This window comes from Somniosus microcephalus, unplaced genomic scaffold, assembly GCF_052327205.1.
Source record: "Somniosus microcephalus isolate GS21.2 unplaced genomic scaffold, FLI_Smic_1.0 unresolved_chr2, whole genome shotgun sequence".
Lineage (NCBI taxonomy): Eukaryota > Metazoa > Chordata > Chondrichthyes > Squaliformes > Somniosidae > Somniosus > Somniosus microcephalus.
In genome coordinates, this window is record NW_028225180.1 from 81,682,231 (window position 1) to 81,708,805 (window position 26,575).

General features: G+C 52.7%; 1 protein-coding gene across 1 annotated transcript in view; it reads left to right on the forward strand.

The window, feature by feature from the left end:
• The window catches only part of LOC147092901 (serine/threonine-protein kinase MRCK alpha-like), a 144,262-nt gene that overhangs the window by 19,864 nt on the left and 97,823 nt on the right, over positions 1-26,575 (forward strand). Inside the window, 7 exon segments of the mRNA XM_085975705.1 lie at positions 10,977-11,068; positions 19,127-19,210; positions 19,869-19,964; positions 20,977-21,125; positions 22,806-22,899; positions 24,173-24,373; positions 25,968-26,216. Of these exon segments, the coding sequence (XP_085831831.1) occupies positions 10,977-11,068; positions 19,127-19,210; positions 19,869-19,964; positions 20,977-21,125; positions 22,806-22,899; positions 24,173-24,373; positions 25,968-26,216 (965 nt within the window).

Genomic DNA, 26,575 nt, shown 5'->3' on the forward strand with positions numbered 1-26,575 from the left:
ACTGGTGGGTACAGGTCTGTCACTAACACTGGGGTACAGTACTAGTGGGTACAGGTCTGTCACTAACACTGGGGTACAGTACTGGTGGGTACAGGTCTGTCACTAACACTGGGGTACAGTACTGGTGGGTACTGGTCTGTCACTGTATAACACGGGTACAGTACTGGTGGGTACAGGTCTGTCACTGTATAACGGGTACAGTACTGGTGGGTACAGGTCTGTCACTAACACGGGTACAGTACTGGTGGGTACAGGTCTGTCCCTGTATAACATTGGGGTACAGTACTGGTGGGTACAGGTCTGTCACTGTATAACACGGGTACAGTACTGGTGGGTACAGGTCTGTCACTGTATAACACTGGGGTACAGTACTGGTGGGTACAGGCCTGTCACTGTATAACACTGGTGTACAGTACTGGTGGGTACAGGTCTGTCACTGTATAACACGGATACAGTACTGGTGGGTACAGGTCTGTCACTACAACACTGGGGTACAGTACTGGTGGGTACAGGTCTGTCACTACAACACGTGTACAGTACTGGTGGGTACAGGTCTGTCACTGTATAACACTAGGGTACAGTACTGGTGGGTACAGGTCTGTCACTGTATAACACGGGTACAGTACTGGTGGGTACAGGTCTGTCACTGTATAACACGGGTACAGTACTGGTGGGTACAGGTCTGTCACTGTATAACACTGGGGTACAGTACTGGTGGGTACAGGTCTGTCACTGTATAACATTAGGGTACAGTACTGGTGGGTGCAGGTCTGTCACTGTATAACACGGGTACAGTACTGGTGGGTACAGGTCTGTCACTGTATAACACGGGTACAGTACTGGTGGGTACAGGTCTGTCACTGTATAACACTGGGGTACAGTACTGGTGGGTACAGGTCTGTCACTGTATAACACGGGTACAGTACTGGTGGGTACAGGTCTGTCACTACAACACTGGGGTACAGTACTGGTGGGTACAGGTCTGTCACTACAACACGGGTACAGTACTGGTGGGTACAGGTCTGTCACTGTATAACACTGGGGTACAGTACTGGTGGGTACAGGTCTGTCATTGTACAACACTGGGTACAGTGCTGGTGGGTACTGGTCTGTCGCTGTCTAACAATGGGATACAGTACTGGTGGGTACAGGTCTGTCACTGTATAACACTGGGTACAGTACTGGTGGGTACAGGTCTGTCACTGTATAACACTGGGGTACGGTACTGGTGGGTACAGGTCTGTCACTATAACACTGGGGTACAGTACTGGTGGGTACAGGTCTGTCACTGTATAACACTGGGGTACAGTACTGGTGGGTACAGGTCTGTCCCTGTATAACCCTGGGTACAGTACTGGTGGGTACAGGTCTGTCACTGTATAACACGGGTACAGTACTGGTGGGTACAGGTCTGTCAACACTGGGATACAGTACTGGTGGGTACAGGTTTGTCCCTGTATAACCCTGGGTACAGTACTGGTGGGTACAGGTCTGTCACTGCATAACACCGGGGTACAGTATTGGTGGGTACAGGTCTGTCCCTGTATAACACTGGGGTACAGTACTGGTGGGTACAGGTCTGTCACTGTATAACACTGGGGTACAGTACTGGTGGGTACAGGTCTGTCACTGTATAACACTGGTGTGCAGTACTGGTGGGTACTGGTCTGTCACTGTATAACACTGGTGTGCAGTACTGGTGGGTACAGGCCTGTCGCTGTATAACGGGTACTGTAATGGTTGGTACAGGCCTGTCACTGTAACACTGGTACAGTACTGGTAGGTACAGGTCTGTCACTGTATAACACTGGGGTACAGTACTGGTGGGTACAGGTCTGTTACTGTATAACAGGTACAGTACTGGTGGGTACAGGTCTGTCACTGTATAACACTGGGGTACAGTACTGGTGGGTACAGGTCTGTTACTGTATAACAGGTACAGTAGTGGTGGGTACAGGTCTGTCACTGTATAACACTGGGGTACAGTACTGGTGGGTACAAGTCTGTCACTGTATAACACTGGGGTACAGTACTGGTGGGTACAGGTCTGTCACTGTATAACACTGGGGTACAGTACTGGTGGGTACAGGTCTGTCACTGTATAACACTGGGGTACAATACTGGTGGGTACAGGTCTGTTACTGTATAACAGGTACAGTACTGGTGGGTACTGGTCTGTCACTCGCAGTGTGGTACTGAGTTCCACACAGAGACGAAAGGGCCCAGGTTGTGCCCGGGAGCTGCACAGGTCTCGGGCTGTGCTCTGACAAATCCCGAAAGAATGCTGAATTTCAGGTTGGTGGGGCAGGTTTGGGCCCTGCTTCAGCCTGATCTGGTAGCAGCTTGCAGATTACGGCTCGCAATCTCCCTGCTGCCTCGGAACCTAGTTCACCTCGCGCTGACACAGATCGCCACTTTTGAAGGGCAGGTCCAGGGCAGCGGGGAGAACAGGCGCCCGCTGGATGGGAGCCAGAGGGTGTTGCTGGAGATCGGACCTGGTGAATCAATCTCGCTTGAAAGGGTCACACTCTATCTGGGATATCCCAAAGCACATCACAGCCAATGACGTACTATATTTTTGCAAGTGCAGTCACTGCTGTGATGTCGGAAACACGGCAGGCAATTTGTGCACAGCAAGCTCCCACAAACAGCAATGTGATATTGACCAGAACATCGATTTTTGCTGCTTCGGAGGGGTTGTATAGAAGGAGCTTTACTCTGTATCTAACCCGTGCTGTACCTGCCCTGGGTGTGTTTGATGGGACAGTGTAGAGGGAGCTTTACTCTGTATCTAACCCGTGCTGTACCTGCCCTGGGAGTGTTTGATGGGACAGTGTAGAGGGAGCTTTACTCTGTATCTAACCCGTGCTGTACCTGCCCTGGGAGTGTTTGATGGGACAGTGTAGAGGGAGCTTTATTCTGTATCTAACTCGTGCCGTTGATGCCCTGGGAGTGTTTGATGGGGACAGTGTAGAGGGAGCTTTACTCTGTATCTAACCCGTGCTGTACCTGCCCTGGGAGTGTTTGATGGGACAGTGTAGAGGGAGCTTTACTCTGTATCTAACCCGTGCTGTACCTGCCCTGGGAGTGTTTGATGGGACAGTGTAGAGGGAGCTTTACTCTGTATCTAACCCGTGCTGTACCTGCCCTGGGAGTGTTTGATGGGACAGTGTAGAGGGAGCTTTACTCTGTATCTAACCCGTGCCGTTGATGCCCTGAGAGTGTTAGATTTTGAATCGGTTAATCCCTTGGTTCGAATGTAACAAGTGGTAATTTAATTTAATTAAGTCGCTGGTATGTCGCTTCCTCCCTCAAAGCCTCACCTCACTCTCCTTCCCTCTCACTCGGTGAGAGGTCCACTGCCATGCAGAGTGCAAGTGCCTTAGTTGCGTCGCGGCTGGGTGCAGTGTTTGCTCTTGAAAAGGGCAGCAGTGGCGGGGGGGATTAGGGGCGGGGGGCGGGTGGGTGGGGGGGGAGGGAAATGAGGTAGTCAGCCAAAAGATGCCAGTCCTCATCGGTGTACGGTCTCTCTATGACTGGGGGGTGCAGCTCGAGGACGGGATTGGACTCTGCATCGATGCCCCCCCCAGTCGAATAGCACGCCTGACGATGAGCGTCTCTGGTGGAAGCCAGCGCACCGAGGGCACGGGGAGGAGGTGAAGCGGAGCCACCCACACCCCAGCGAGAGCCAGTGCCTTGAAGCGGTGTGGGGTGTTACGGGACAAGGCAAAAATGTATCTCACATTTCTGCCCAAGGTGTCTGTGAGATTGCGACCGGGGTATTGACGCTGGAAAGAATAATCTCATCCGTGAGGAACCCTGTTTGTGTGACGCAGTTCGTGCCTTGAGGCTGGGCACAGTTCAGCTGCAGGATGTCGAAAGGACTGTGATTAGATCGAATCGGAGAACTTTCTATCGGCGCTGTTGCCGCCACCTTCGGCTATTGGCTCCCGGGCTGACGAAGCCTGGGTTTTAAAACACTCTCATGTTTGTGTTCAAATCCCTCCGTGGCCTCGCCCCCGCCCCCCCCCCCCCCCCCCCCAACCACCACACACCTTCCTCCCTATCCACGTAATCTCCTCCAGTCCTGCAACAATAAGAACCTGTGTTTATACAGTGACTTTAAAATCGTGAAAAAGTCCCAAGGCGCTTCACAGAAGCGTAACCTGGATACAAACTTGACCCCGAGCCACATGAGATATTAGGGACAGGTGACCAAAGACTTGGTCGAAGAGGCAGGTTTTAAGAAACGTCTTAACGGAGGAGGAGAGAGAGGCGGAGAGTGTTTAGGGAGGGAATTCCAGAGCTCGGACCCAGGCAGCTGAAGGCACGGCCGCCAATGGTGGAGCGATTAAAATCGGCGGGGGGAGGTGGATTCGCAAGAGGCCAGAATTGGAAACATAGAAACATAGAAGATAGGAGCAGGAGTCGGCCATTCGGCCCCTCGAGCCTGCTCCGTCATTCAATGCGATCATGGCTGATCATCCAAATTCAGTACCCTGTCCCTGCTTTCTCCCCATATCCCTTGATCCCTTTAGCCTTAAGAAATATATCTAACTCCTTCTTGAATATATTTAATGAATTGGCCTCAACTGCCTTCTGTGGTAGAGAATTCCACAGGTTCACCACTCTCTGGGTGAAGAAATTCCTCCTCATCTCTGTCCTAAATGGCTTACCCCTTATCCTTAGACTGTGACCCCTGGTTCTGGACTCCCCCGCCATCGGGAACATCCTTCCTGCATCTAGTTTGTCTAGTCCTGTTAGAATTTTGAGTTTCAATGAGATCCCGTCTCATTCTTCTAAACTCCAGCGAGTACAAGCCCAATCGACCCAATCTCCCCTCATACGTCATTCCTGCCATCACAGGTATCAGCCTGGTGAATCTTCGCTGCACTCCTTCCATGGCAATACTCAAGGTGTGGTCTCACCAAGGCCCTGTACAACTGCAGCAAGACCTCCTTGTTCCTGTACTCAAACCCTCTCGCTACGAAGGCCAACATACCATTTGCCTTCTTAACCTCCTGCTTGGAGGAGCGCAGGGATCTCGGGAGGCGTTGTGGGGCTGGAGGAGGTTACAGAGGTAGCGTAGATCCCTCACACAATGCGGTCTTGGACCCTTGCTGCTCTGTGCGGGGCTCAGTCCCACACTGGGTGAGGTGAACACAGGCCTCGTTGATGCAGGTCTGCATCTCCCTCTCTCATTTTTGCATCTAATTTGCTTGGTTGAGCCATTCATTTTCACCTGGGCTGAGCTGAATGGTTCATCCAGATATTTGGTTAGGCCTTGGCTGGAGTACCGTGTCCGATTCTGGGCGCCGCACTTTAGGAAATGACGTCAAAAGGCCTTGGAGAATGCTACCAGGGGATGAGGGATGTGGAGAGACTGGAGAAGCTGGGGGTTGTTCTCCTTGGAGCAGAGAAGGTTAAGGGGAGATTTAATTGAGGCGTTCAAAATCATGAGGTGTTTTGATCGAGTAAATACGCAGAAACTGTTTCCAGTGGCAGGAGGGTCGGTAACCAGAGGGACACAGATTGAAGATTATTGGCAAAAGAACCAGAGGGGGAGATGTGGAGAATTTATTTTACACAGCGAATTGTTGTGATCTGGAACGCGCTGCCTGAAAGGGCGGTGGAAGCAGATTCAATAGTGACTTTCAAAAGATAAGTACTTGAAAATGAGAAATTTGCAGGGCTGTGAGGAAAGAGCAGGAGGAAGAGTGGGATTAGATGGAGATATCTTTCAAAGAGCTGGCACAGGCCCGATGGGCCGAATGGCCTCCTTCAGTGCTGTCGGGTCCCAGGTCCGCCGGCCACTCCTTGATTACCTGTTGGGGACATTAATACCCTTTCTCTCTTCTCTTCCGCCCCCCCCCCCCCCCCCCACACTCAGCCCTCCCCACTCCCCTCCTCCGGTCTCTGGGAGTCGCGGACTGATTACATTCCCTTGAAAACCCTCCAGTAACGGGTAATCCTGGAGCCCCAGGCCCAGTGTCGCAGCAGTGGCCGAAGCCTAGGCCCAGTCCCAACTCCAGGCCCGGGCCCCCGTCACCATGGGCAACCGCTCCCAGGGTACAGCAGGTTCCTCAGCCACGATGAACTCCGCGCCCCCACCTCCCAACAAACCACCCGGCTGGGGAGCGAGGCCCATTGACGGCAGCGATTAGTCACAAACCGAGAGGGACATCGAACCCTCCGAAAAGCCCCCACCTGTGCTGCCTATCTCCTTGTGTAAGGCTCCCTGCCTGTTTCCTTACGTATTTTAAAGCTGTTTTTCCCCCTCCCCCCACCCGCCCCCCCCCCCCCCGCCCTCGAGTTAAGAGGGCTTCGCCCCACCCTCTCCAGTTTCTACAGCAGAGGTTACACCTGACGATCAGGCGAGCCTGTGCTGATGAGGAAGCTGCCTGCTGTCCTGCCCGGGCACGATCCCTATCTGTCTCCCACATTCCTCGCTGCTCGCGTCAGCTGTGGCTCAAGTCAGCAGCTCCACGACCTTTCTGAGTCAAGGTCATGGGTTCGAGTCCCACTCTAATCCAGGCCGACACTCCCCAGTTGCCAGTACTGAGGGAGCGCCGCACTGTCGGAGGGGCGGTACTGAGGGAGCGTCGCACTGTCGGAGGGGCGGTACTGAGGGAGCGCCGCACTGTCGGAGGGGCGGTACTGAGGGAGCGCCGCTCTGTCGGAGGTGCTGTCTTTCAAATGAGACGTTAAACCGAGGCCCCGTCTGCCCTCTCAGGTGGACATAAAAGATCCCACGGCCACTGTTTCGAAGAAGAGCAGGGGGAGTTCTCCCCTGTGTCCTGGGGCCAATATTTATCCCTCAATCAACATCACTAAAACAGATGATCTGGTCATTATCACATTGCTGTTTGTGGGAGCTTGCTGTGCGCAAATTGGCTGCCACGTTTCCTACATTACAACAGTGACCACACTTCAAAAAGTACTTCATTGGCTGTAAAGTGCTTTGGGACGTCCTGAGGTGGTGAAAGGCGCTGGAGAAATGGGAGTGCATTGGGCAGTGATCAGGAGCAGGAACCGTGGCTGATTCTCCCCACTCCCTAACCCAGGGGGTCACTGGGCAGTGATCAGGAGCAGGAACCCTGCCTGATTCTCCCCTCTCTCTAACCCAGGGGTCACTGGGCAGTGATCAGGAGCAGGAACCCTGGCTGATTCTCCCCTCTCTCTAACCCAGGGGTCACTGGGCAGTGATCAGGAGCAGGAACCCTGGCTGATTCTCCCCTCTCTCTAACCCAAGGGGTCACCGGGCAGTGATCAGGAGCAGGAACCCTGGCTGATTCTCCCCGCTCTAACCCAGGAGTCACTGGGCAGTGATCAGGAGCAGGAACCCTGGCTGATTCTCCCCTCTCTCTAACCCAGGGGTCACTGGGCAGTGATCAGGAGCAGGAACCCTGGCTGATTCTCCCCTCTCTCTAACCCAAGGGGTCACCGGGCAGTGATCAGGAGCAGGAACCCTGGCTGATTCTCCCCGCTCTAACCCAGGAGTCACTGGGCAGTGATCAGGAGCAGGAACCCTGGCTGATTCTCCACCCTCTCTAACCCAGGGGGCCACCTGTTGCTGTCCATGGCTGAAGCAACTGGGAGCTGATAGTGTTCCGGCGTTGGGTGGGGCGGGGTGGGTGGTTGCTGGCGGGACATTTTATTTTAAGGCCAATGGATTTTTGTCAGGTCTAAACTCACTTTTTGTACTTGGGATCTTTGTAATGCTCTTAGAAAATCTGGATGGTGCCTGTCTCCCGGTCTAGCGTGTTTAATCAGTTCACACATGTCAGAGGAGAGATGGAATGTAAGCTGAGAGTGCTAGAGGTGCCCCACCCTGTCCACTGGCTCTAAAAACAGATAGAGCTGAGTTTAGAGGAGTGAATCTTGTTTCTTTGTGCTTTTAATATATAATTGTGTTGCCATGGCAATGTTTGGGAGTTGCAGGGAAGATTCCCCGTATCAGCCCTGGGTAGTGCGCGCGCTCTCTCTCACCTCTGAGTCAGAAGGTCGTAGTTTAAAGTCCCGCCCCGAGAGGCTTGAGCCCCATAATCCAGGCCGACACTCCTAGTGCCAGTACTGAGGGAGCATTGCAGCAAGGAAGATCGAGAAGAGCGTTGGTGCGATGACACAGCCTTGCTTGACCCCGGTTCGTACGTGAATTGGGTCTGTGGTGGAACCGTTGGTCAGGATCACGGCTTGCATGTCGTCGTGAAGCAGGCGGAGGATGGTGACAAACTTTTGAGGGCAGCCGAATTTGAGGAGGACACTCCATAATCCCTCACGGTTGACAGTGTCGAAGGCCTTTGTGAGGTCAAAGAAGGCCATGTACAGCGGTTGGTGCTGTTCCCTGCATTTCTCTTGTAGTTGACGTGCGGTGAAGATCATGTCCATTGTGCCCCTTAATGGGCGGAATCCACATTGCGACTCTGGGAGGAGCTCTTCGACCACTGGGAGAAGGCGATTGAGGAGGATTCTTGCGATGACTTTCCCTGTGGCAGACAGCAGGGAGACTCCTCTGTAATTACCACAATCGGACTTGTCACCTTTCTTTAAGATGGTCACAATTACGGCATCTCTGAGATCCCCTGGCATTCTCTCCTCCTTCCAGATAAGAGAAATGAGTTCATGAATTCGCGCCAGTAGCGCTTCTCCGCCATTCTTTAGTGCCTTGGCGGGGATTCCATCTGCTCCTGAGGCCTTGTTGTTCTTTAGTTGTCGGATGGCCTTTTCAACCTCATGCCAGGCTGGGGTTGTGCTGAGATGGTGGCGGGTAGCATGCTGCGGGATGGAGTTGAGGACACTCGCATTGAAGACAGAGTCTCGGTTAAGGAGATCTTCGAAGTGCTTCTTCCAGCGGGCACTGAATTACAGTATGCAGATGATGCTTGCGCTCACTCGGAGGTCGAACTCCAAACCATCGTTAACACCTTCACCGAAGCGTACGAGAGCATGGGCCTTGCACTAAACATCCATAAGACAAAGGTCCTCTACCAACCTGCCCCCGCCACACAGTACTGCCCCCCGATTATCAAAATCCACGACAAGGCCTTGGACAACATGGACCACTTTCCATACCTCGGGAGCCTACTGTCAACAAGGGCAGACGTCGATGACGAAGTCCAACACCACCTTCAGTGTGCCAGCGCAGCCTTCGGTCGCCTGAGGAAGAGAGTGTTTGAAGACCAGGACCTCAAACCCGGCACTAAGCTCATGGTCTACAGAGCAGCAGTGATACCAGCCCTGCTGTATGCCTCAGAGACATGGACCATGTACAGCAGGCACCTCAAAGCACTGGAGAGGTACCACCAACGCTGCCTCTGCAAGATCCTGCAAATCCATTGACGGGATAGGTGCACCAACATCAGTGTTCTCGCTCGCCCAGCATCGAAGTTTTGACCACGCACGATCAGGTCCGATGGACGGGTCACATCGTCCGCATGCCCGATATGAGACTCCCAAAACAAGCGCTCTACTCGGAGCTCCCGCACAGCAAGAGAGCCCCAGGTGGGCAGAGGAAACGCTTCAAGGACACCCTCAAAGCCTCCTTGAAAAAGTGTAACATCCCCACCGACACCTGGGAATCCCTGGCCCAAGACTGCACAAAGTGGAGGAGAAGCATCCGGGAAGGCGCCGAACACCTCGAGTCTCTTCGCCGGGAGCAAGCGGAAGCCAAGCGCAGACAACACGAGGAGCGCACGTCAACCCAAGCACCCCACCCACCCGCCCCTTCAACCACCGTCTGCCCCACCTGTGACCGAGACTGTAGGTCCCGCATTGGACTCATCAGTCACCTGCGAATGTGGAAGCAAGTCATCCTCGGTTTCTGAGGGACTGCCTGCCTAAGACTGAGAGAGCACCGCGCTGTCGGAGGGGCAGTACTGAGGGAGCGCCGCACTGTCGGAGGGGCAGTACTGAGGGAGCGCCGCACTGTCGGAGGGGCAGTACTGAGGGAGCGCCGCACTGTTGGAAGGGCAGTACTGAGGGAGTGCCGCACTGTCGGAGGGGCAGTACTGAGGGATCGCCGCACTGTCGGAGGGACAGTACTGAGGGAGCGTCGCACTGTCGGAGGGGCGGTACTGAGGGAGTGCTGCACTGTCAGAGGTGCTGTCTTTCAGATGAGACGTTAAACCGAGGCCCCCTCTGCTCTCTCGGGTGGATGTAAAAGATCCCCCAGCCATTATTGGAAGAAGAGCAGGGGAGTTCTCCCCGGTGTCCTGGGGCCAATATTTATCCCTCAACCATCACTGAAACAGATGATCTGGTCATTATCACATTGCTGTTTGTGGGAGCTTGCTGTGCGCAAATTGGCTGCCGCGTTTCCTACATTACAACCGTGACCACACTTCAAAAAGTACTTCATTGGCTGTAAAGCGCTTTGGGACGTCCTGAGGTGGTGAAAGCCGCTGGAGAAATGGGAGTCTTTGTGAAACATGTTTGTTGTTTGCTTGCTCTCAGTTCTCTGAGGAAACGCACAGCACAGGAGCCACGATTGTGAGATAATCGGCAAAAGAGCCAGAGGGGGAGATGAGGAGAATGTTTTTACGCAGCGATTTGTTGTGATCTGGAACGCGCCGCCTGAAAGGGCGGTGGAAGCAGATTCAATAGTAACTTTCAAAAGGGGAATTGGATAAATACTTGTAAAGGAAAAATTTGCAGGGCTGTGGGGAAAGAGCAGGGGGTAGTGGGACAAATTGGAGAGCTCTTTCAAAGAGCCGGCACAGGAACGATGGGCCGAATGGCCTCCTTATGTGCTATAAGATTCTATTCTACTTTGTAGCGCCTGGACAGAGATTGTCTCCTTTCCACCTCTCCGGAGGGCACTGGTCACCCTCCGGCATCCAGTCCCTTGAGAGCATTGGCAGGCTATTCGAACTTGGGGGGCATCACAGCCCAGCACGGTTCCCCATCTCGCTTGCAATTCGCTCTGATTGGAAGGTGTCAATATGTTTCCATGTGTTTTGTTTTCTCTCTCTCTCCAGTCAGCCCCTTCGCCTTGAAGGTGAAGGAGATGCGCCTTCATCGGGAGGACTTCGAGATTCTGAAGGTCATCGGTCGTGGCGCCTTTGGGGAGGTGAGAGAGGGCGCAGGGCCGAACAGAACCGAACCGAGCTCGCGGAACGACCCCTGGGGTCGGAAATGAAGGACAAAGAGGGGGGAGAGCTCCTGGGCCCTGAGGGGACTCATTAGAGTCGCTGACATATAGGAATTAGGAGTCGGCCATTCGGCCCCTCGAGCCTGCTCCGCCATTCAATGAGATCACGGCTGATCTTCCACCTCACCTCCAATTTCCCGCCCGATCCCCATATCCCTCGATAACCCTGGGACTGTGCCACCCACCCTCAAACAATATCGGGCCTCTTCTCCCACCCTCCTTCAGTAATAGGTACCTTTCTCCTCCACCCCCCATAACTGGGAAAGGGGGGTCCCTGGGTCTGACCCACACACGGAGCCCGGGTTGACCCACACACGGAGCACGGAGGAGGGGGGAATCCCCGGGTCGACCCACACGGAGCGGGGAGATCGCCGGGTCGACCCACACACGGAAGGTGGAGATCCCCGGGTCGACCCACACACGGAGCGGGGAGGAGGGGGGAATCCCTGGGTCTGACCCACACGGAGCGGGGAGATCGCCGGGTCGACTCACACACGGAGCAGGGAGGAGGGGGGAATCCCCGGGTCGACCCACACACGGAGCGGGGAGGAGGGGGGAGATCCCCGGGTCGACCCACACACGGAGCGGGGAGGAGGGGGGAGATCCCCGGGTCGACCCACACGGAGCGGGGAGATCGCCGTGTCGACCCACACACGGAGCGGGGAGGAGGGGGGGGGGTCCCCGGGTCGACCCACACGGAGCGGGGAGGAGGGGGGAATCCCCGGGCTGACCCACACGGAGCGGGGGAATCCCCGGGTCGACCCACACACGGAGCAGGGAGGAGGGGGGAATCCCCGGGTCAACCCACATGGAGCGGGGAGGAGGGGGGAGATCCCCGGGTCGACCCACACGGAGCGGGGAGCAGGGGGGGGGGGGGTCTCCGGGTCGACCCACACGGAGCGGGGAGGAGGGGGGGAATCCCTGGGTCTGACCCACATGGAGCGGGGAGGAGGGGGGAATCCCCGGGTCGACCCACACACGGAGGGTGGAGATCCCCGGGTCGACCCACACACGGAGGGGGGTGGTCCCAGGGTCAACCCACACACGGAGTGGGGAGATCCCCGGGTCGACCCACACAAGGAGCGGGGTGGGGGTAGATCCCCGGGTCGACCCACACACGGAGCGGGGGGGTGGTCCCCGGGTCGACCCACACGGAGCGGGGCGGAGGGGGAAATCCCCGGGTCGACCCACACGGAGCGGGGAGGAGGGGGGAATCCCCGGGTCGACCCACACGGAGGGGGGAATCCCCGGGTCGACCCACATGGAGCGGGGTGGGGGGGGTCCCCGGGTCGACCCACGCGGAGCGGGAGGAAGGGGGGAGTCCCCGGGTCGACCCACACGAGGAGGGGGGAGATCCCCGGATCGACCCACACGAGGAGGGGGGGGAGATTCCCGGGTCGACCCACACGGAGCGGGGGGGGGGGTCCCCGGGTCGACCCACAGGGAGCAGGGTGGAGGGAGGGAATCCCCGGGTCGACCCACACGGAGCGGGAGGGAGGGGGGAATCCCCATGTCTGACCCACACAGTGTTGGGGGTGGGGGGGTCCCAGGTCGACCCATGTGGTTGGGGGGGATCCCCGGGTCTAGATGGCTGCCTCACCCTCACTTTCAGGTGAAAAGGCTTTGGGGAGTCAGGAGGTGAGACACTTGCCGCGGAATATCCAGCCTGTGACCTGCTCTTGTAGCCACAGTATTTATGTGGCTGGTCCAGTTCAGTTTCTGGTCAATGGTGACCCCCCAGGATGTTGATGGTGGGGCGCAGGGCGAGGGTAGACGGGTAGGGAAGGGGTTAACCGCAGCCTCTGCCGCTCGGGGTTCGTGCGGTGGGTCTGGGAAGATGTTCACAGACAAAGGCGGCCATTCTGCCGTGGGAGTCGGCGGTTTGATTCCAGATTAACATCAGGGAGGAAACAGCAACAAAAACTGCTTCAGTTTACTTTCAGATCTGCTGTCTGAGCCTGTCCCGAGGGACAATGCAAACTAATTGCTGATCATAAGGTACAGATAACAGCACATCACCGCTGCCTGTCTCTGTCTCAGCCCTCTTACTCCTCCTGTCTTACTTGGTCTCCTTCACTCAATCTTTCTCTCTCTCTCTCTCTCTCTTTTCTTTCCCTCTCTCTTTCATGGAATGTATGCAAGATAGTTTTCTAGAACAGGTAACATTTGCGCCACACAATTGCCAGGCAATGACTATCTCCAACAAGCGAGCGTCTATCCACCGCCCCTTGACATTCAACGGCATTACCATCGCTGAATCCCCCACCACCAACATCCTGGGGTTCACCAGTGACCAGAAACCTAACTGGACTAGCTACATAAATACTGTGGCAACAAGAGCAGGTCAGAGGCTGGGTATTCTGTGGCGAGTGTCTCACCTCCTGACTCCCCAAAGCCTTTCCACCATCTACAAGGCACAAGTCAGGAGTGTGATGGAATACTCTCCACTTGCCTGGATGAGTGCAGCTCCCAACAACACTCAAGAAGCTTGACACCATCCAGGACAAAGCAGCCCCGCTTGATTGGCACCCCATCCACCACCTTAAACATTCACTCCCTCCACCACCGACGCACCGTGGCTGCAGTGTGGACCATCTACAAGATGCACTGCAGCAACTCGCCAAGGCTTCTTCGGCAGCACCTCCCAAACCCGCGACCTCTTCCACCTAGAAGGACAAGGGCAGCAGGCGCATGGGAACACCACCACCTCCAAGTCACACACACCATCCTGACTTGGAAGTATATTGCCGATCCTTCATCGTCACTGGGACAAAATCCTGGAACTCCCTCCCGAACAGCACTGTGGGAGCACGTTCACCACACGGACTGCAGCGGTTCAAGAAGGCGGCTCACCACCACCTTCTCCAGGGCAATTAGGGATGGGCAATAAATGCTGGCCTTGCCAGCGACACCCACATCCCATGAATGAATTAAAAAACAGTATATTGAGGAATCAACTTGGGAACAGGCTATTTTAGATCTAATATTGTGCAACGAGAAAGGGTTAATTAATAACCTTGTAGTAAAGAGGCCTTTAGGGAAGAGTGATCATAATATAATAGAATTTTATATTGAGTTTGAAAGTGATTTAGTTAAATCTGAAACTAGGGTCTTAAATCTAAACAAATCAAACTATGTAGGTATGAGGGGCGAGTTGGCTAAGTTAGATTGGGAAACTACATTAAAAGGTATGACGGTAGAGAAGAATTGGGGGGAAAAATTCAGTATCGCCTCGTTTGGGGCGCCATTATCGGCCGTGCGCAAAGTTTAGCGCCTGGCGCTAATTATCGCCTCCGACAGCAAACTTGGCTTTTATCGCCCCTGGAGGTGATTGGAGCGCTAAATCAGACGCTTCACACCTGTCTTAAGGCGCAAAGGCCAAGGAGCGAGGCGCTACCTCAGAGCGCTGGCGAAGCAAGGAAGGGCAAATCAAAATGAACCTGCAAAGTGCTGCTCAGTACTCAAAACTCCTTCACACAGCGTTGAATCTCTCCAGAAGTCTCTCTCCCTCTCTCTCTCTCTCTCTCTCAGAATGCGTGGTGCAAAAATGTCACCGACAAAAAAAGGCAGGAAGCGGTCGCCTTTAAATAGCGCTCCCCCAGTCCCTTCCTGACAGCATAACGCTCCCCTCAACCTGTCGTTGCTAGCAGCAGGCGGTAAGTCAGGGGGCGCCACTCAATATCCGGTCCGGGGCGCTACCGGGGAGTTGCGCACTCGACTGACGTCACAATCTGCCGGCGCAGGAGATCGTGGCGGTAGTGTTTAGTGCCGCCGCAAAATGTCTAGTTAATTTCGCGAGCGGCGCAAACATCGCCGCGCCCGGGTGCGAGTTGCTTTGCGCCCCATTAGCGCCCTCTTAAGGCGCTAACGGAAGGCGCAAACAACTGAATTTTTCCCCCTTAATATATAATTTACAACAAATATACATTCCTTTAAGGCACAAAAACCCCACAGGAAAAGTGGTCCAACTGTGGCTAACAAGAGAAGTTAAAGATAGTATTAGATCAAAGGAAGAGCCTAATAATTTTGCCAAAAAGAGTAGTAAACCTGAGGATTGGGAGGACTTTAGAATTCAGGAAAGGAGGACCAAGAAATTGATAAGGAAAGAGAAAATAGAATATGAAAGTAAACTAGTGAGAGACATAAAAACAGATTGTAAAAGCTTTCATAGGTATGTAAAAAGGAAAACATTAACAAAAGTAAATGTAGGTCCCTTACAGGCTAAGACAGGAGAAATTATAATGGGGAATAAGGAAATGGCCGAGAAATTAAACAAATACTTTGCGTCTGTCTTCATTGAAGAAAACACAAAAAACTTCCCGGAAATAGTGGAGAACCAAGGGTCTGGCAAGAATGAGGAACTGAAAGAAATTAATATTAGTTAAAAAAAAAGTACTGGAGAAATTAATGGGACTGAAAGCCGATAAATCCCCTGGACCTGATGGCCTACATCCTAGGGTTTTGAAAGAGTTGGCTATAGAAATAGTGGATGCATTGTCATAGTCATAACGGCACAGAAGGAGGCCATTCAGCCCATTGAGTCCGTGCCAGCTTTCTGTAGAGCAATCCCAGTCAGTCCCATTCCGCCGCTCTATCCCCGTAGCCCTGCAGGTTTATTTCCCTCAAGTGCCTATCCAGTCTCCCCTTGAAAACATTGAGTGTCTCCGCTTCCACCACTTCCATCGGCAGCGAGTTCCAGGTGCTCACCACTCGCTGCGTAAAAAAGTTTTCCCTCACATCCCCCCCCTGTATCTCTTGCCCAAAACCTTAAATCTGTGTCCCCTAATCCTTGTACCAGCAACTAGTGGGAACAGCCTTTCCCCATCTAGCCTATCCAAACCCGTCATAATCTTGTACACCTCTATCAAATCACCCCTCGACCTCCTTTGCTCTAATGAAAACAAATCCAGCTTCTCCGACCTGTCCTTGTAGCTAAGATCCCCCATCCCCGGAACCAATCTGGTAAATCTCCTCTGCGCCCTCTCGAGGGCCTTCACATCCTTCCTAAAGTGTGGTGACCAGAACTGGACGCAATACTCCAGTTGTGGCCTAACCAGCGCTTTATAAAGATTCAGCATAACTTCTCTAATTTTGTACTCAATACCTCTATTTATGAAGCCCAAGATCCCATATGCTTTGCTAACCACTCTCAATAGGTCCCGCCACCTTCAGGGACCGATGCACATTAACTCCCAGGTCCCTCTGTCACTGCACACTGTTTAAAACTGGGCCATTAAGTGTATATTGCCTCTCCCTGTTCCTTCTGCCAAAATGCATCACCTCACACTTCTCTGTATTAAATTCCATCTGCCACTTGTCTGCCCATTCTGCTAGCCTTTCTATGTCCTGTTGCAGTCGATTGATATCATCCTCGCTGTTTGCCACGCCCCCAGGTTTGGTGTCATCGGCAAATTTAGAAATTCTACTCTGTATTCCAATATCCAGGTCATTTGTATATATCTCAAAAAAAGCAGTGGCCCCAGCACTGACCCTTGAGGGGAACACCACTGTCTACCATCCTCCAGTCTGAAAAACAGCCATTTACCACAACTCGCTGTTTTCTATACTTAAGCCAATTCCTTATCCAAGCTGCCACTGACCCACCTATTCCATGAGCCTCAATTTTGTTAACCAGCCTTCTATGTGGTACTTTGTCAAACGCCTTCCTAAAATCCATGTAGACAACATCCATTGCATTCCTTCATCAATCCTCTCTGTTACTGCCTTTGACAAATCCGTGTTGGCTCTCCTTAATTAGCTTAAACCTCTCCAAGTGCCCGTTAATTTTTTTCCTTGATTATTGTTTCTAAAACTTTACCCACCTTACATCCTTTCTTGAACAATGGTGTCACATTTGCCACATTTGTCACATTGGTTGTCATTTTCCAAAATTCCATAGATTCTAAAATGGTTCCCGCGGATTGGAAAGGAGCAAATGTAACCCCACTATTTAAGAAAGGAGGGAGAGAGAAACCGGGGAACTACAGACCAGTTAGCCTGACATCAGTAGTAGGGAAAATGCTAGAATCTATTATTAAGGACGTGGGAACAGGGCACTTAGAAAATAATAATAGGATTGGGCCGAGTCAACATGGATTTATGAAAGGGAAATCGTGTTTGACGAATCTGTTTATTGAGGTTGTAACTAGCAGAATAGATAAGGGGGAACCAGTGGATGTGGTGTATTTGGATTTTCAGAAGGCATTCGATAAGGTGCCACACAAGAGGTTATTAAACAAAATGAGGGCTCATGGGATCGGGGGTAATATACCAGCACGGATTGAGGATTGGTTAACGGACAGAAAACAGAGAGTAGGAATAAACGGGTCATTTTCGGGTTGGCAGGCTGTAACTAGTGGGGTACCGCAAGGATCAGTGCTTGGGCCTCAGCTATTCACAATCTACATCAATGATTTTGATGAGGGGACCAAATGTAATATATCCAAGTTTGCTGATGATACAAAGCTGGGTGGGAATGTAAGTTGTGAGGAGGATGCAAGGAGGCTTCAAGGGGATATAGACAAGCTAAGTGAGTGGGCAAGAACATGGCAAATGGAATATAATGTGGAGAAATGTGAAGTTATCCACTTTGGTAGGAAAAATAGAAAAGCAGAGTATTTTTTAAATGGTGAGAGATTGGGAAATGTTGGTGTTCAGAGGGACCTGGGTGTCCTTGTACACGAATCACTGAAAGTTAACATGCAGGTACAGCAAGCAATTAGGAAAGCAAATGGTCTGTTGGCCTTTATTACAAGAGGATTTGAGTATAAGAGTAAAGATGTCTTACTGCAATTATATAGGGCCCTGGTGAGACCACACCTGGAGTATTGTGTACAGTTTTGGTCTCCTTACCTAAGGACGGATATACTTGCCATAGAGGGAGTGCAGCGAAGGTTCACCAGACTGGTTCCTGGGATGGGGGGATTGTCCTATGAGGAGAGATTGAGTAGACTAGGCCGATATTCTCTAGAGTTTAGAAGAATGAGAGGTGATCTCATTGAAACATACAAAATTCTTACAGGGCTTGACAGGGTAGATGCAGGGAGGATGTTTTCCCCTGGCTGGAGAGTCTAGAACCAGGGGTCACAGTCTCAGGATAAGGGGTCGGCCATTTAGGACTGAGATGAGGAGAAATTTCTTCACTCAGAGGGTGGTGAATCTTTGGAATTCTCTACCCCAGAGGGCTGTGGAGGCTCAGTCATTGAGTATATTCAGGACAGAGATTGATAGATTTTTGGATATTAAGGGAATCAAGGGATATGGGGATAGTGCAGGGAAGTGGAGATGGGGTAGAAGATCAGCCATGATCTTATTGAATGACGGAGCAGGCTCGAGGGGCCGAATGGCCGACTCCTGCTCCTAATTCTTATGTCCTTGTGTTCTCTTTCTCTCTGTCTTTCTCTCTCGCTCTCTCTCGCTCTCATAGGAACAGGAGTAGGCCATTCAGCCCCTTGATTCAATGAGATCCTGACTGATCTGCGATCGCTCTCTTGCTCTCTCTCCCTGTCTTCGCTTTCTCTCTCTCTCTCTCTCTCTCTTGCTCTGTCTTTCTCTGTCTCTCGGTTTCTCTCGTTCTGTCATTCTCTCTCTCTTGCTCTGTCTCTCGGTCTCTCGCTCTGTCTTTCTCTCTCTCTCTCTCGCTCTGTCTTTCTCTCTCTCTCTCTCGCTCTGTCTTTCTCTCTCTTGCTCTGTCTTTCTCTGTCTCTTGGTCTCTCTCTCGCTCTGTCTTTCTCTCTCGCCCTCCCTCTCACTCTCTCTTTCAGTAGTGAGACCAAATCCTTTATTCCCACCAATGACCCCTCATCTCCTGAAGCCACCGCCTCTCACTGGGGAACGGGTTCTCTACTGTGACTCACTGGATCAAGAGCACAGGCCGGGGAGGGAGCCTGGGCCTTTCCTGCTTTATCACATTGTGGGGGGGGGGGGGAGACAAAGACTGAATGGGTAACGACAATGTCTCCTGTTGTCCCCCCCCAGGTGGCCGTGGTAAAACTGAAGAACACGGAGAAGGTATTTGCCATGAAAATCCTCCACAAATGGGAGATGCTGAAGCGAGCGGAGGTTAGTAACCATGGCGACGGCTGCACATTCAGCACTAGCCTGCTCCGTCCCCAGACCAGGGACTGGCCAACATTGAACCTTCTTCACCCAGTGTCGCTCACTGTTGAGGGTGGCTCATTGCCACAGCAACGCAGACTTATGGGACGAGCGACAGGGCACGGTGATGGGACGGTGGTCTGTGTCTGCGATTCCCCACACCATGCTGGGACAGAGGTCGGTGTCTCTGATTCCCCACATGGTGCTGGGACGGGGGTCTGTGTCTGTGATTCCCCCACACACACACACAGTGATGGGAAGGGGATTTGTGTCTGTGATTCCCCCAAAGACACACGGTGATGGGACGGGGGTCTGTGTCTGTGATTCCCTCACACACACGGTGATGGGACGGGGGTCTGTGTCTGCGATTTCCCCCACGTGATGGGACGGTAGTGTGTTTCTGGAATATGGGAGACGGTGGGGTTATGGGGAAAAGGTGGGTTGGTTGGGTTTTGGGATATAAGGAGAAAGTGGGTTTGAGGGATATGGGGAGAAAGGGGTCGAGGGAGATGAGGAGTAGTTGAGGGAGTAATTTTCTCAAATTCCCATTCCGTCCTACGGTCAGCATGTATCCCTGTTTCTATTGATATTCCCAATTCTAATTCTTCCGGTTGGTTTACAGACGGCCTGTTTCAGGGAGGAACGTGACATCCTGGTAAAAGGCGACAACCAGTGGATCACAACTCTACATTACGCCTTCCAGGATGAGCAGTACCTGGTGAGTCTGAGAGCTGAGGCACTCAACCTGAGTGGTGGGGAGGGACCGCCGAGGGTAGAGGGTACGTTCAACCAGAGTGTCAGCTTGGCTCAGTGAGCAACACTCTCTCTCTCGCCTCTGAGTCAGAAACTGTCGGAGGGGCAGTACTGAGGGAGCGCCGCACGGTCGGAGAGGCAGTACCGAGGAAGTGCCGCACTGTCAGAGGGGCAGTACTGAGGGAGCGCCGCCCTGTCGGAGAGGCGGTACTGAGGGAGTGCCGCACTGTCGGAGGGGCAGTACTGAGGGAGCACCGCACTGTCGGAGGGGCAGTACTGAGGGAGCACTGCACTGTCGAAGGGGCAGTACTGAGGGAGCGCCGCACTGTTGGAGGGGCAGTACTGAGGGAGAGCAGCACTGTCGGAGGGGCAGTACCGAGGGAGCGCCGCACTGTTGGAGGGGCAGTACCGAGGGAGCGCCGCACTGTCGAAGGGGCGGTACTGAAGGAGCACCGCACTGTCGGAGGGGCGGTACTGTGGGAGTGCCGCACTGTCGGAGGGGCAGTACTGAGGGAGCGCCGCACTGTCGGAGGGGCAGTACTGAGGGAGCGCCGCACTGTCGGAGGGGCAGTACTGAGGGAGCGCGGCACTGTCGCAGGTACCATCTTTCGGATGAGACGCTAAACCGAGGCCCCGTCTGCTCTCTCAGATGGATGTAAAAGATCCCACAGCCACTATTGGAAGAAGAGCAGGGGGAGTTCTCCCCGGTGTCCTGGGGCCAATATTTATCCCTCAACCAACACCACTAAAACAGATGATCTGGTCATTGCTGTTTGTGGGATCTTGCTGTTCGCAAATTGGCTGCCGATTTTCCTACATTTCAACAGTGTCTACACTTCAAAAAGTACTTCATTGGCTGTAAAACACTTTGGGACGTCCTGAGGTGGTGAAAGGCGCTGCAGAAATGCAAGTCTTTCTTTTCTTTTAACTCTATTTCTGGAGCTGTCTGATTGTCGGATTTTCTTCTCCCCTCACAGTACCTGGTCATGGACTATTACGTGGGAGGGGACCTGCTGACCCTGCTCAGTAAATTCGAGGACCGTCTGCCCGAAGACATGGCCCGATTCTACATCGCAGAGATGGTGCTGGCCATTGACTCCATCCACCAGCTCAACTATGTACACAGGTACGAGCGAGCCCTCCACACCGTCCCGTCAACACTCCCAGGGCAGGTACAGCACGGGTTAGATACAGAGTAAAGCTCCCTCTACACTGTCCAATCAAACACTCCCAGGGCAGGTACAGCATGGATTAGATACAGAGTAAAGCTCCCTCTACACTGTCCCATCAAACACTCCCAGGGCAGGTACAGCACGGGTTAGATACAGAGTAAAGCTCCCTCTACACTGTCCCGTCACACACTCCCAGGGCAGGTACAGCACGGGTTAGATACAGAGTAAAGCTCCCTCTACACTGTCCCATCAAACACTCCCAGGGCAGGTACAGCATGGGTTAGATACAGAGTAAAGCTCCCTCTACACTGTCCCGTTGAACATAGAAACATAGACATAGAAGATAGGAGCAGGAGTAGGCCATTCGGCCCCTCGAGCCTACTCCGCCATTCAGTGAGATCATGGCTGATCATCCAAATTCAGTCCCCTGTCCCTGCCTTCTCCTCATATCCCTTGATCCCTTTAGCCTTAACAAAACAAAACATAAACAAAAACACTATCTGAAATTGCTCTGTTCTGCTATAAAATAAGTTTTATTGTATGAATAAAACCTTCAACAGAGCATGTAAGTTTGATTATCTATCTAACTCCTTATTGAATATATTTAATGAATTGACCTCTACTGCCTTCTGTGGTAGAGAATTCCACAGGTTCACCACTTTCTGGTTGAAGAAATTCCTCCTCATCTCTGTCCTAAATGGCTTACCCCTTATCTTTAGACTGTGACCCCTGGTTCTGGACTCCCCCGCCATCGGGAACATCCTTCCTGCATCTAGTCTGTCTAGTCCTGTTAGAATTTTATAAGTTTCAATGAGATCCCCTCTCATTCTTCTAAACTCCAGCGAGTATAAGTCTAATCGACCCAATCTCTCCTCATATGTCATTCCTGCCATCCCAGGTATCAGTCTGGTGAATCTTCGCTGCACTCCCTCCATGGCAAGAACATCCTTCCACAGATAAGGCGACCAAAACTGCACACAATACTCAAGGTGTGATCTCACCAAGGCCCTGTACAACTGCAGCAAGACATCCTTGTTCCTGTACTCGAACCCTCTCGCTACGAAAGCCAACATACCATTTGCCTTCTTAACCGCCTGCTGCACCTGCATGCTTACCTTCAGCGACTGGTGCACAAGGACACCCAGGTCTCGTTGCGCTTCCCCTTTTCCCAATCTATTGCCGTTCAGATAATAATCTGCCTTCCTGTTTTTGCCACCGAAGTGGATAACCTCGCATTTATCCACATTATACTGCATCTGCCCAATCACCCAACCTGTCCAAATCATACTGGAGTTTCTCGGCATCCTCCTCACAGCACACACACCCACCCAGCTTTGTGTCGTCTGCAAACTTGGAGATATTACATCGAGTTCCCTCGTCTAGATCATTAATATATATTGTGAACAGCTGGGGTCCTAGCACCGATCCCTGCGGTACCCCACTAGTCACTGCCTGCCACTCGGAAAAAGAGCAGTTTATTCCAACTCTTTGCTTCCTGTCTGCCAACCAGTTCTCTATCCAAGTCAGTACGAGGGGCTGAATGGCCTCCTCCTGTTCCTGTGCTGGATTTCAGCTCTCCTTACAATGAGCAGCCTGTGGTTCCTTCGCTTTAACACTGGGCTCTTCTCTTTCAGGGACATCAAACCGGACAATGTTTTAATTGATATGAAAGGACACGTCAGGCTGGCCGACTTTGGCTCCTGTCTCCAACTTGGCCAGGACGGGACAGTAAGTACGCACTCGGTGTATCTGCTCGTCATCCGGGATCCCAACTCTCAACCCAGGGCAGGGAGGCTCCTGACTCCAATCCGGGAAAATCCTCCCCTGTGGTCCGGTCTAATCCCACTCTCCCGCTCACTCCCCGTACCCTTTAATATCCCACTCCCGCTCACTCCCCGTACCCTTTAATATCCCACCCAGTCTAATCCCACTCTCCTGCTCACTCCCCGCACCCTTTAATATCCCACCCAGTCTAATCCCACTCTCCCCCTCGCTCCTCGTACCCTTTAATATCCCACCCAGTCTAATCCCACTCTCCCGCTCACTCCCCGTACCCTTTAATATCCCACCCAGTCTAATCCCACTCTCCCCCTCACTCCCGCACCCTTTAATATCCCACCCAGTCTAATCCCACTCTCCTGCTCACTCCCCGCACCCTTTAATATCCCACCCAGTCTAATCCCACTCTCCCGCTCACTCCCCGCACCCTTTAATATCCCACCCAGTCTAATCCCACTCTCCCGCTCACTCCCCGCACCCTTTAATATCCCACCCAGTCTAATCCCACTCTCCCCCTCACTCCCCGCACCCTTCAATATCCCACCCAGTCTAATCCCACTCTACCGCTCACTCCCTGTACCCTTTAATATCCCACCCAGTCTAATCCCACTCTCCCACTCACTCACTCCCCGCACCCTTTAATATCCCACCCAGTCTAATCCCACTCTCCCGCTCACTCCCCGCACCCTTTAATATCCCACCCAGTCTAATCCCACTCTCCTGCTCACTCCCCGCACCCTTTAATATCCCACCCAGTCTAATCCCACTCTCCCCCCTCACTCCCCGCACCCTTTAATATCCCACCCAGTCTAATCCCGCTCACTCCCCGTACCCTTTAATATCCCACCCAGTCTAATCCCACTCTCCCGCTCACTCCCCGCACCCTTTAATATCCCACCCAGTCTAATCCCACTCTCCCCCTCACTCCCCGCACCCTTTAATATACCACCCAGTCTAATCCCACTATCCCGCTCACTCCCCGCACCCTTTAATATCCCACCCAGTCTAATCCCACTATCCCGCTCACTCCCCGTACCCTTTAATATCCCACCCAGTCTAATCCCACTCTCCCCCTCACTCCCCGCACCCTTTAATACTCCTCTTTCCCAATTCCCTTTTAATGGCCGTCACTGCAGAATCTTCTGTTTCTCAATGAGCCAGTTACATTGGGATCTGGGGGCGGTTTTGTCTCCTCACGGCGGAGGTCTTGTTTCTGTAACAGGTTGAAACCTCTGTGGCCGTGGGAACGCCAGATTACATCTCCCCCGAGATCCTGCAGGCGATGGAGGACGGGAAGGGGAAGTACGGCGCGGAGTGCGACTGGTGGTCCCTGGGGGTCTGCATGTACGAGCTGCTGTTCGGCGAGACCCCTTTCTACGCAGAGTCACTGGTGGAGACTTACAGCAAAATCATGAACCACAAGGTGGGTAAGAGACGGGGAGCGACTATTAAAACCAGGAATACACGCAATAATAACCGGGATATCGGGAATAAAACCGGGGATGTCTGGAATCCTAGCTCGGGATATCTGGATATGAATAATAAATGGGGATAAATTCATCAGCTTGTAGAGTAGAGATAGGATACACGGTGAGGTAACGTGGGTAACTGTGCACAGTTTTGGTCTCCTTATCTGAGGAAGGACATACTTGCTTTAGAGGCGGTGGAACAAACATAGAAGATAGGAGCAAGAGTAGGCCATTCGGCCCCTCGAGCCTGCTCCGCCATTCAATGAGATCATGGCTGATCATCCAAATTCGGTACCCTGTCCCTGCTTTCTCCCCATATCCTTTGATCAGGCTGATACCTGGGATGGCAGGAATGACATATGAGGAGAGATTGGGTCGATTGGGCTTGTACGCGCTGGAGTTTAGAAGAATGAGAGGGGATCTCATCGAAACTTATAAAATTCTAACAGGACTAGACAGACTAGATGCAGGAAGGATGTTCCCGATGGCGGGGGAGTCCAGAACCAGGGGTCACAGTCTAAGGATAAGGGGTAAGCCATTTAGGACAGAGATGAGGAGGAATTTCTTCACCCAGAGAGTGGTGAACCTGTGGAATTCTCTACCACAGAAGGCAGTTGAGGCCAATTCATTAAATATATTCAAGAAGGAGTTCGATATATTTCTTAAGGCTAAAGGGATGAAGGGATATGGGGAGAAGGCAGGGACAGGATACTGAATTTGGATGATCAGCCATGATCTCATTGAATGGCGGAGCAGGCTCGAGGAGCCGAATGGCCGACTCCTGCTCCTATCTTCTATGTTTCTATGATCCCTTTAGCCTTAAGAAATATATCTAACTCCTTCTTGAACATATTTAATGAATTGACCTCAACTGCCTTCTGTGGTAGAGAATTCCAAAGATTCACCACTCTCTGGGTGAAGAAATTCCTCCTCATCTCAGTCCTAAATGGCTTACCCCTTATCCTTAGACTGAGGTTCACTAGATTGATTCCTGGGATGAGAGGGCTGTCCTATGAGGAGAGATTGTGTAGATTGGGCCGATACTCTCTGGAGTTTAGAAGAATGAGAGGTGATCTCATTGAAACATATAAGATTCTGAGGGGGATTGACAGGGTAGATGCTGAGAGGTTGTTTCCCCTGGCTGGGGAGTCTAGAACCAGGGGTCACAGTCTCAGGATACGGGGTCGGCCATTTAGGACTGAGATGAGGAGAAATTTCTTCACTCAGAGGGTGGTGAATCTTTGGAATTCTCTGCCCCAGAGGGCTGTGGAGGCTCAGTCGTTGAGTATATTCAAAGCTGAGATCGATAGATTTTTGGACTCTAGGGGAATCGAGGGATACGGTGATCGGGCGGGAAAGTGGAGTTGAGGTCGAAGATCAGCCATGATCTTATTGAATGGCGGAGCAGGCTCGAGGGGCCTGATCCCAGTCCTTATGTTCTTAATGGCTACGAGACCTTGCGTTAAAGGCGCTATATAAATGCAAGTTGTTTTTGTTGTTGACTCCTGTCTCTCTTTTATTTACATCTTCCCCGCTCCGATCCCTCAGGGCAAGCTGACGTTCCCGCTGGATCTCGGTGACGTGTCGGAGGCCGCCCAGGACCTGATCGCCAGGCTGATTTGCAGCAAGGACCAGCGCCTGGGCCAGGCGGGCATCGGGGACCTGAAGCAGCACCCCTTCTTCGCCGGCATCGACTGGCGCGATATCCGCAGCTTACCCCCGCCCTACATCCCCGAGGTCACCAGCCCCTCCGACACGTCCAACTTCGACGTGGACGACGACGTCTTGAAGGCTTCGGTGAGTCGGAAAATGGCGGGGGAAACGTGCGGCGAAGGGGGGAGGCGGGCAGCCGACCCGTCCAACGTCAGCCTGCATTTATATAGCGCCTCCACGGGCACCTCATCAAACACAGAGCCCCATGATAACAACAGAGGATGCTGGAAAAACTCAGCGGGCCAGGGCAGCCTCCGTGGAGAGAGAAACGGAGTTAACGTTTCAGGTCGAAGACCCTTTCGTCCGAACCGGGGAAATAAAAAAGCAGGAAAAGGGATAGATTTTAAAGCAAGTGGTGGCTGGGAAAAGGGGCGGGATGAAAGGACAACAGGGAAGGTCAGTGATAGGATAGAAAGCAGGAGAGATTAAGAGACATTGAGAGA